The sequence below is a fragment of the Enhydra lutris genome, unplaced genomic scaffold, assembly GCF_002288905.1.
Source record: "Enhydra lutris kenyoni isolate GAN:26980312 unplaced genomic scaffold, ASM228890v2 scaffoldscaffold75, whole genome shotgun sequence".
NCBI lineage: Eukaryota > Metazoa > Chordata > Mammalia > Carnivora > Mustelidae > Enhydra > Enhydra lutris.
This window is the reverse complement of record NW_019154159.1, coordinates 3,134,795-3,144,734: the sequence shown is the minus strand read 5'-3', so window position 1 is coordinate 3,144,734 and position 9,940 is coordinate 3,134,795. Positions and strand designations below refer to the sequence as shown.

General features: G+C 58.5%; 1 protein-coding gene across 1 annotated transcript in view; it reads left to right on the top strand.

The window, feature by feature from the left end:
- Positions 1-2,695: 2,695 nt before the first annotated feature.
- The window catches only part of LOC111160467 (cytohesin 1), a 40,022-nt gene continuing 32,777 nt past the window's right edge, over positions 2,696-9,940 (top strand). The window contains exon 1 of the mRNA XM_022523611.1: positions 2,696-2,743. Within this exon, the coding sequence (XP_022379319.1) occupies positions 2,716-2,743 (28 nt within the window). The 5' untranslated portion in view covers positions 2,696-2,715. The remainder of the gene's footprint in view (positions 2,744-9,940) is intronic.

Here is a 9,940-nt window from a genome sequence, read left to right as displayed (position 1 = left end):
ACACCCGCCCCCGGCCCCGGCCTTGCCTTCACCTCTGGCCGCCGTTGGCTGTGCCCCAGCTGCCCTGGCCAGGAGCAGCCAGCCCTGACCACGCACTCCGCCCCGAGCCACGTGGCATCTCTCTTCCAACACACGTGTATTTTGCTGCTCGCCGCCCTGCCCTCCCCAGCTCCCAGTAGAGTGGAAGCATCCCGAGGGCAGGGCCGTGGCCGTCTGGTGCACCTCCGGTCCCCGACACGCCATGGGCTGCCCGACACTCTGCGTGCTCAGTAAGTGCTGAGAGAAGCCGGGGGAGGAAGAGACGACAGACCTGCTTGTAACACAGAAGCTTCCGTAAGGCAGAGATACCACACCTGCTGATAAAAACAAGTGACAGGTTGTGAGAAAAGAATACGAAAGGATTTGTCATCTGCCAACCAATAGGGAAAGATAACCAAGAGGAGAACGGGTGAAGGATATGAATAAGCCGTTCATAAAAGAGCAAATACCGTGGACTCTTGAAAAAATCATCCGCACCACCGGTCATCAGGTCAGTGTAGACCCTAGCCACTGAGAAGCCATTTTTGGGCGGTCAGACTCGCAGAAATGAAGTCTGTCCTGTCAGGGAGGTGGCGCACCTGGGCAGTGTCTGAAGGTGGTGTGTGTCTGTGCCTGGGGGCCAGGCCGGCCTGCCTCTGGGCGTCAGTTCCAGAGAGGCACTCTGCTGCTCCACAGTCGTGGGAAGTAGAAGGGACCCGGCCTCTACAAAGCTGGGATTGGCATCAGAGACCGGCCCTAGCACCAGAGACAGAAATGCTGATTTGGGAGTCAGTAAACTTAGATTTTGAAATGGGGCTGGAGGGGACTTGGCCTGGCTCTTGTTATGGGAGGGGGCGCAGAGGAAAAAGTGTTAATTCTGATTTTGAAGTATTAAACCAAGGGCAAGGAGTTGGGTCTCTGTCACTTGCCTCTGCAGAACAGAGTGGTTTTTAAAAATATGTTTGTCTGTTTATTTATTATTAGGCAAGAGGGGTAAGTGTGGGCCGAGGCCACTGCCCTTGAGGCACCTGTGGCCACGTCCAGAGCGTGGCTGGTGTCTTGCTGTAGACGTGCATTTCTACCTGCAGCGTGGCCCGGGCCTCGGGACGGCAGGTCCAGGCCTCGTGCACACCTGCTGTCAGAGGGGCCCCCACAACCAGGACCAGTGTGGGGAGGGGGGCTCAGGGGTGCTGCGGGGGAGCCAACAGAGCAGGGACCCTGCGGCCAGACTTCAGGCAAGTCATGTGATGCCTCTGGGCCTCAGTGTCCCTTCCATAAATCAGGGCCAAAGAGAAGCCCTCACAGGGTGCTCTCGGGGTTACGTGAGTCGGCCATGGGCACAGGGTGAGCATCCAGGAAACGCGGCCTACAGCAGTGATGTCCTAAGCACACACTTGAGAGAAGTGACTGAGGCAGGGACCCTGTGATCCTTCCCATGAACACGTGAAGGGAGTAGCGAGAGCCGGTGGCCAGACTCCGAGAATGTTTGCTCCGAGGACCCTCAGAGACGCACCGAACTGTGTGCACATGGGCGGTGAGACTGGCAGAAATTGAAACCGCTTCAAAGTCTTACAGTCTGGCATTGGTTAAATACCCAGTCTATACCGTGGATAATAAAAAATGTGATAAGTGTCCATTTACAGTCATTGAAAAGTGTCGTAAGTGAAAAATGGCAGGTTATAAGATAGCACATAAAATACTCAATTTTTGTTTCTCTTTGTATTTCTCTATCGATACATATTTATGCCTACTTACATACTTCTCTCTTGAGGTCATGTAAGTACATCTTGAGAAAGAAATACGTCTCGTGTGTTATGTAATGTAATTATTACACGTATCGCATGTAGGATCTGTGGAGGTATAAAGGTATATTTGCAAATGTGTGTACACACAGAGCGAGGCCGAGACAGAATGAGAGTATAATACACAGAACAAAAGTCTGGAACAATAAAAGTAACATCTACCAAAATTTCTTCAGGGGTCATCCCTGGGTGATGGGATTAATAAGGCTTTTCCCCTCATTACTCGTTAATCTGATTTCAACAACAAACATCCTTTGTGAATGGAAGAGTGTGGGGAGACGAGCAGTTTGATACGACAGGTAGAAAATAGGACGGAGATAAAATTAAACTTGTATCGGCAATACTGCCCTTAGCTTTTTCTTGCTGTTGTTCCTCTAACATCTGCCTTCTCCTTTTAGCCTGTGACCTCACGGCATACCGTAATGATTGCGATCTCTTAGTCATTCTCCTCGGAAATGTGCTGTCACGGCGGTGTGAGTGCCGGGACTTGCCGTGGTTCTGTTCTAAGCGAGTGCTCGCAGAGGGAAGGGAGAGGGGACAGCTGGCTGTGTCCCGTGCTCCGGCCGGATCTGCGGAGGGACGGTGGGTGCTGCCGCAGACTCCTCGGCCCCGAGCCCGAGCCGGATCCAGGGAGGAGGCGGTTAACTCCTCGGAAGCTCTCTGGGCCCCACTTCAGGAACTGGGCGGCGGCCGTGACGCCTCAGCCGCGGAGGCTCATTGGCTCCGCAGTTCAGGAAGGAGCACTGAGCTGTCCCAGAGGCGGTGGCGGTGGTGACCGAGGCCGGCAGGTGTTCCGGGCCCCACCTGGCCCCCCGCCCCTGCCCAGGGAAACGTCGTCGGGTGCCCCTTAGACAAACGACATCGGCTCCGTCAGGGTCCCGCTGGGCTGGGGAAGATGGTCCTGCAAGCCCCCGGGGAGGACGGTGAGTCCCGGTGCCGCCTGGGCGCCCGCTGTGGGGGTTGCGGCTGTCCCCGTCCAGCCAGGACGTCCTGTGATGACAGTTTTATTGCCTTGTGGGGAGGAGCGGCCCCCAGACTCGGGGTTTTCCCTCACTGTTCTCAGGAGAAGGACTGGAGGGTCGTGAGTGGTTCGGGGGCGAGGCCTGCGTGGGGCTGCGTGTGACTTAGTGTGTTTTTCACCCAGAGCAGGGCCCCCGCCCGGCCCCCAGCCCGGTCTCTGCTCTTCGGGGAAGATCACCCCGGGCGCTGCTCTGCGGGGCTTGTGTCCTAGCGCGAGTGTCCGTGCTCCCCGGCTCTGAGTGACAGTCAGCTCCGGGCTCTGGGGTCACCGCGCCCTGACCGAGGGCCATGGTGAAAAGCGCAGGCGTCAGAGCACGGCGGGGGCAGCCGCCGTAGGGGGTGAGACGAGTGGGAGGGAACGTGCAGGGCCCGTCGGACCTTCCTCTTTCGGTGTCGCTCGGGACCGCGGGGTCCGTGGCATCTGTGGACTTCCTTCACCCTCTCCGCGCCCCCACGGCACCCAGGGAGGCTCCGAGGGAGGGGGTAACACAGCTGAGGGCCCCGGAAGAGAGCTGGGGAGGGAGCCCTGCGAGGCCGGGGTTCAGACTCTGCGGTGTGCAGCGTGTCGCGCGTGGACGCGCGTCTGTCTGGCGATGCCCACGCTAGACGGCCACCAGACAGACAGCGAAGTGGATGCTGCTTTGTCGTTCGTAACGAACATGGGGAAGTTTGAAATAAACATTGTGCTCTCTTTCAAGGTAGGTTTTGGGAAAGTTGGAACAGGTTTTGGGGGCCTTTTTCTGCTTTTCTTTACCTGGCTCACCACACAGTACATTTCTAGGGTTCACCTCTGAGACCGCTCATGCTGGACCGTACCCGCGGGTGACTCGGAAAGCTGCAGCATGTGGGAGAGGCTGCGGGAGGGGGCACGGAGGGGCTCGTGGTAATCCTTCTGCGTGGGAGGGGCCGTGAGGAGAGGCTGCACCCCCGCAGGAGGTGATCCAGCTGCCGGGCGAGTCCACGGTCGCCAGGGTCTCTCGTGGGAAAGGAAGAGGTCACTTTACTGATGATTCGGGACAGTGGGTGTGAGCCTGGCCCAGGCACACCATGACTGCTGGTCACCGTGCCGCGTGCTCCCCCTCATGTCCTGCTGGGCCTTCCGGGGGAGGTGGGGGCTGGCCTCAGACTCCCAAGGACCCTGCTGAAGAGTCCCTCGAGAGGCTGACTCAGGGGGTCCTGTGTCATCAGCCTCCAGCTGTCCTGGAGGCCCTAATGTCCAACATGCATGGCTCATGGTGGTGAGAGTGGGGCGCCGTTTTGGGGCTGGGGACTTAGAGCTTGGGGTTCAGAGACAGGGTTCATGGGCAGCTTTGTTTGGAATGAGTCACCTTCAGGAACTGCCGGCTGCTCTCGTCACCCCCACCCCTCCCAGGAGCACTCCGTCCTGTCCTCTGTTTGGGACTCAGGAGGCCAGCACAGTTGCCCTTTTAACTGCTGCTAAAACAGGTCCCGTAGGGATCCCAAGGAGATGCAGCAGCCGCTCTCGGGCAGGCGTGAAAGTGAGGAGAGCAGACGGACTTGGCTCTGGCAGGTCCCCAAGACCCCAGGGCAGAGAGGGAAGTGTCAACGTCACGCCCCTCACAGAGCCGCCCTTCTAGGTCCGTAGGACCCAAAGAGCACACCTAGGAAAGGGTGAGTGGGGGTTGTGTCTCAAGAAGTGGGACGTTTTCCTGCCGCGCTAATCTCTGATCCATAACCCAGACGTTACGGATGCTTTTGGGCTCTGTCCTTGTGTGGCGCCGGCGCGCCTCCGTTCCCAGCGCAGCGCTGTGCGGGCGAGGAGCGAGCGGCGGCTTCCACAGGCCGGCTTCCAGTGACCTCGGCCCATCTCTTCAACGCGTAGTCCCCCTTGTTTCGCCCTTGAACCTTTCCTCTGGGCTGGAACCCAAGCTCCCTGGCGTGTGGAACACGAGGCCCTCGCAAGCTGATGCTGGGCTCTCTTCTGGTGCCGGCCAGTCCTGATGTGTCCTGGGTCCTGACCGCAGCTGTGCCCCCAGTCCCCAGGCACCTGGCCGCCTCGCCTTCCTGGATACGTGTGTCAGCTTTGGTCCCTGCTTCTCCATTTGGGGAATCCATCTGTCCTTCCAAGCCCTGGCTCAGAGGCTTGACCTGTCTGAGCTCCTTGGTGTCCCCGGGTGTGCTGCGAGTGCTGCGTGAGCATGGCCCCAGCGGCCGCGGGGGCTGCAGCTCCGGGCCTGCACGCCTCCTCACCCGGCCCTGGTGTTCTGTGCAGGGCAGGGGCCGGAGCCGTTTGAATCCGAGCTCCGAGCTCAGGGTGGGCACAGGCAGATGCTCTGCGACGCTGAGCTGCAGTGAACTCGGTTACTGCGGTACGAGGCACTGAGGATCCAGGGACTCGGCCGGGGCGTGCGAACGGGGCTGTGTGTGTCATTAGAGTGTCCTGCTCAGTGAGTCCTGCCTCATCGGCAAACTGGAGCTAGCAGGGCCACCTTCACCGTCAGGAAGCGTCGGAGTTCGTAGCGGGGCTTTGTTGTGCACATAAGAACGGAGACGAAGGAGAAACCTGTTAAGCTGTGAGATTCTATGTGAGTGTAAAATCCTATTATTATAGGAAGAGGCGTGGGGTAGAGCTAGGCAGAGTGCCTCTCCGCCAGGATCCTGGATTCTCGGGTGACCACAGAAATCCTCCCCCTGCCATTGACTTATGGCCCGAGCCCGTCCTCTTGGCGCAGTACCGGGACGGGGCCAGCCTTGCGCTGGACAAGCCGCGCAGCGTGGGGTGCGCAGGAAGGGGGAAGGTTGCGGTGCCGGGACTGGAAGTCCGTACTCCCACGGGTACTCCTCGCTCCCTTCCACAGGGGTTGGGTTTGCATCTTTACTGTGAGGCAGGAGCGCCTCCTGCATCCCGTGTCACCGTCAGCCGTGACAGGTGTCGAGGGGACTCGCTCTGGGCTGAATCTCCTAGGCCCTCCTGTGAGCGCACCAGACACGAATGCTCGCGGTGTCGTCGTAAGAGGGTCAGGACCTCCCTTGCCTTTTCTTACAAAGGTGAGCAGGAACGAGGCTCGGGTCCTGCGTCTCTGAAGAAGCGGACAGTTGTCTGTGGCCGGAACGTCTCTGCAGCCTCCCGAGTTCTGTTACGGAGTCGGAACGCGCTGGCCTGGCCGCCGGCCCCCGGGGCCCCAAGTCCCGCAGACGGGTGGGATGTGCAGGCGTCGGGTGGGGCGGTCTCAGCAGCCAGCCCTGGGGGAAAGAAAAGGCAGGTACTGGGGGTCCGTCTTGGCAGGGCCGCTTCAGTACACAGAGTGGCTAGTGGAGGTGAGGACATTCCAGTTCTTGTCAACAATCCTCTCTGTGGTTCTGGAAGGTTCTCCGGAGTATGTTTGTGGTGGGGGCTGTAGAACCTGCATGTGGTTTGCTTCTGGTTAAAGGATGGGGGGGCCAGACCTTCTGGACATGTTTTAGGGTATCAGGGTTTCACTTTTACCCTGCATTTGGACAACCCCCTGAAGGCACATTGTTCTCCCCTCTGCCCCTTTTCTGTTTGTCCTCCACTTGGCTGAGATTTCCTTGTTAGACACAGATTCTCGTCGCTGCTGCTGGCCCTCTGAGGAGCTGCACCTGGGACAGTCCCTAAACGCAGTGTGGTCCTGGACTCGGATGGCCTCCGAAGTGACCTGGTCTAGCCCAGTCAGCTCTGCCAGCGAACATCATCACCATGGCTCCCGGAGGGACATCGGGCTCAGCTGGGAGCTCATGTTCAAGAGCACAGCTAGGGCACGGCCATCTCGTGACTCCCTGCACGCGTCTCCCAGGGATGTGATGTGCCCGGCTCCGTAGAGGCGGGTGACACGCTGGGGGAAGCGGAGACGGGCAGGTCACCTCTGCTGGGGGTTCGCACTCACCCCAGTACACCCCCCTTCCTTAAGAAAAGAACCTCTTCTTTACTGCACAGCGCTGTCACGGAAGAGCCGGTAAATGTCTTTTCCTGGTGCATCTCCTTTCTTTCTGGTGTCTAAAGTCTCTGTTCTTCTGTATTTTCTGGTAAGAGTTCAGGACACTGATGCAGAGATTCAGACGGAGTCCCACATGCAAAGCCCCAGCAGCGTGGCGTAGCTACAGCGGGCGCTAAAAGCCTTAGAGCAGGGGCGCCTGGGCGGCTCAGTGGGTTAAAGCCTCTGCCTTCGGCTCAGGTCATGATCTCAGGGTCCTGGGATCGAGCCCCCCCCCCCACATCGGGCTCTCTGCTCAGCGGGGAGCCTGCTTCCCCCCCCCCCGCCTGCCTCTGCCTGCTTGTGATTTCTGTCAAATAAATAAATAAAAACTTTAAAAAGAAAAAGAAAGGCTTTAAAAAAAAAAAAAGCCTTAGAGCAGTGTTTTTCCCACAAAGGACATATTTAGGCATCAATCTGAGGAGATATTTTGGGGTAAATGGCCAGTGGCTTTTCCATACTTTCTCTGAATAGAAACATCAACATAAAATGATGTTTTAGGGGCGCCTGGGTGGCTCAGTTGGTTAAGCCTCTGCCTTCGGCTCAGGTCATAATCCCAGGGTCCTGCGATCGAGTCCCCCATCAGGCTCCCTCACCTCATTTACCTCAGCATGAGTTCCAGCCGAACCACGTTCAAGTCCGTGGTTCGGCTGGAACTCATGCTGAGGTAAATGAGGTGAGCGTCCGCCTCGTCTTCCCCCGCTGCCTGGCTGGCTCGCTGCCCGACCGCCAGGGGCCGACAGCGCGCTGCCCTTTACGTTTGTTTATATTTGTCATTTCTTCCTGAGACTGTGACCCGCGGCACTGCCAGGTGGGTCAGTGTCTGTCAAATGTCCCTTGTGCTGTCCCCTGTCACCGAGCCTCACGGGTCAGCCTCCAAGAGCGACTCTCTCATGTCACCTTTTTTCTCTTTCATGCTTTTCTGGAATGTCTGTGTATAAACTTCTTCATTAGAACTTTATTATTACTTCATTTGTATCATCTCTGTAAAAATCTCGTTGGAGATGTACGTAGTGCTTTTAGGACCTGTGATGTACGCACCGGGGAGAGACCTCTCCCTGCTGGGGTCTTCCCACCTCCGCTCAGGTCTCCCTTTGTTTTCCAGGTGACTCTGTCCTGCCCGTGTGAGAGGCCGGCCCTGCCACATGCTGGCTCTGGGGGTTTGGGGCTTGGGGGTAGAGGAGAATTGGTCCAGAGAAGCCAGTCACAACAGAATCTGCAGGGTGACCAGGAGGCGGGGATCTGTTTACTAGAGGGACAAGTGCCACCAGAAACCTTCCCAGTGTCAGGGGTTCACAGCCAAAGCCCCCACCCCCACGGATCACATCTCCTTCCGAGCTCATTCTGGAGAAGGAGAAGTGCCACCCAGGGTCTCGAGGGCAGAGACCGTGGCACTGAGCTTCATTGTCTCCTGCTGCCACCTCATGGCTGTCCTCCCTGTGGTGCTGCTCCCGGCTCGGTCGTGCCCTCTGCCAAGGGTAGGAGGTGGAGAACCCCGAGAGCAGTCTCTCAGAATGGAAGGACTAGGGCGCTGGGCCTGCGCTGGCACTGGGAGGGGGCCCCGTCCCTGCGGCCAGGCCTCTGTGCCTGCCCCAGCTGCGGCCTGCCCGTGAGCGGCTGCCACGACCGGCCGGGACGCAGAAGGTGGGTGCCCAGCCCGGGGCCGCCTCCCTTCCTCAGCTTCTCTCAGACTTCGGGAAGCCTTCTCTGGACCCCGGGCAGCTCCGATAAGGGTCAGTGTCTGGTTCTGGGAACCAGGTTCTCCCACTTGGGGCTCGGAGGAGACACTGCTGCTCTCTCAAGAGGTCTGCAGGCCCTTCTCTGTGGGACAGATGTCAGTCTTCGCCTCTCGCAAGAAGTGGTCATGCTTTAGCTTTTACTAAAGAAAAATAAAGCACGTCTCAGTGTCAGGAATGGAGTACAGCTGTTGACGCTCTGTGCCCCAGTTGCCATGTGCCAGGAACGGGTGGATTGAGACCTGGGCTCTCTGTCCATTGTGCGTGCTGGGGCGTGGGGCTTTGCCCACGTCAGCTGGGGCCTTGCCTCCCGCCGAGGATTAGCATGCTTGGGCCCTTGACGAGTTGAAAGGTGGGAATTTACCTCCGATGACCGAGTATGTGGTGCTGACTGCCCCGCACGCGTGCTGGGGGTCCCTGGGGCCGGCTCCGTGTGCCCGAGGCCGCGCTGGCTGGAGGAGGGCAGGACGTGAGCTCTGCACAGGGGCGTCTCATGCCGGCCTGCGGTGGGGAGCTGGGGGCCCCTGGCAGGGGCAGAATCCAGAGGTCTTCGTGTCAGAGTCAGAGGACACGGTGTGGCTCCAGCTTCTCCCCGCCTTTCCGGAGTGTTCGCCCCTTTCCCTCACGTGCCTGTCCCTCTCCCCAGCCTGGAGCACCCTCTCCCTCCTGGCTCCGGCCTTCAGAGCAGGCTGCAGCCTCAGCCGCCGAGGGCAGCCTGCTGGCATGTGGCCGCCGTGTTCACCGGTTGCCAGCGTCCTCTCACATCCCTGCCTGACTCTTTGTCCTTCCGAGGGAATAGTGACATGTAAGCTCTTTGGGGGCTGAACCGTGTCTCGCCATCTCTGTATCTTCCTGGTAGCTCACAGGGTGCCTTGCTTATGGTGGTACACCTTTTTTTTTTTTTTTAAGATTGTTGAATTAACAGTCTGAGAAAACCATTTTTAAAAACTCTTATTCTCTCTCTCGGTGGATTTCCTGAGATGACTAGTTAGGCTGTGAACGGTCTTTGTGTTTGATCACTGTGATCTCAGGAACTCGATCTGTTTCAGCATCTGTCCTCTCTGTACACGAGGAGGACCACCCTGCAGCCGTTCTGCCGGTAGCTTACTGCTCCGACTTCTTGTCGGTTCACGTCCTGGGTCCTGTGGTCTGTGCTGAGAATTGACTGTCCTCGGTTCTGCTCGCAGCCGCCTGTGCAGGCTAAACCTTTGCCCTGGCTCCCAGGCCGCTGGTGAAGCCCAGCGGCAGGTCCTCCGATGGCTGGGCGGCCGTGGGCGTGGTCACCTGGGGGCACTGTGACGGAGTCTCGGGCAGGAGGTGAGAGGTCGGCAGCCGTGTGTGTGTGTGTGTGTGTGTGTGTGTGTGTGTGTGTGTACACACAAACCAGTGGTGTTGCCTCAGAACAGCAAGC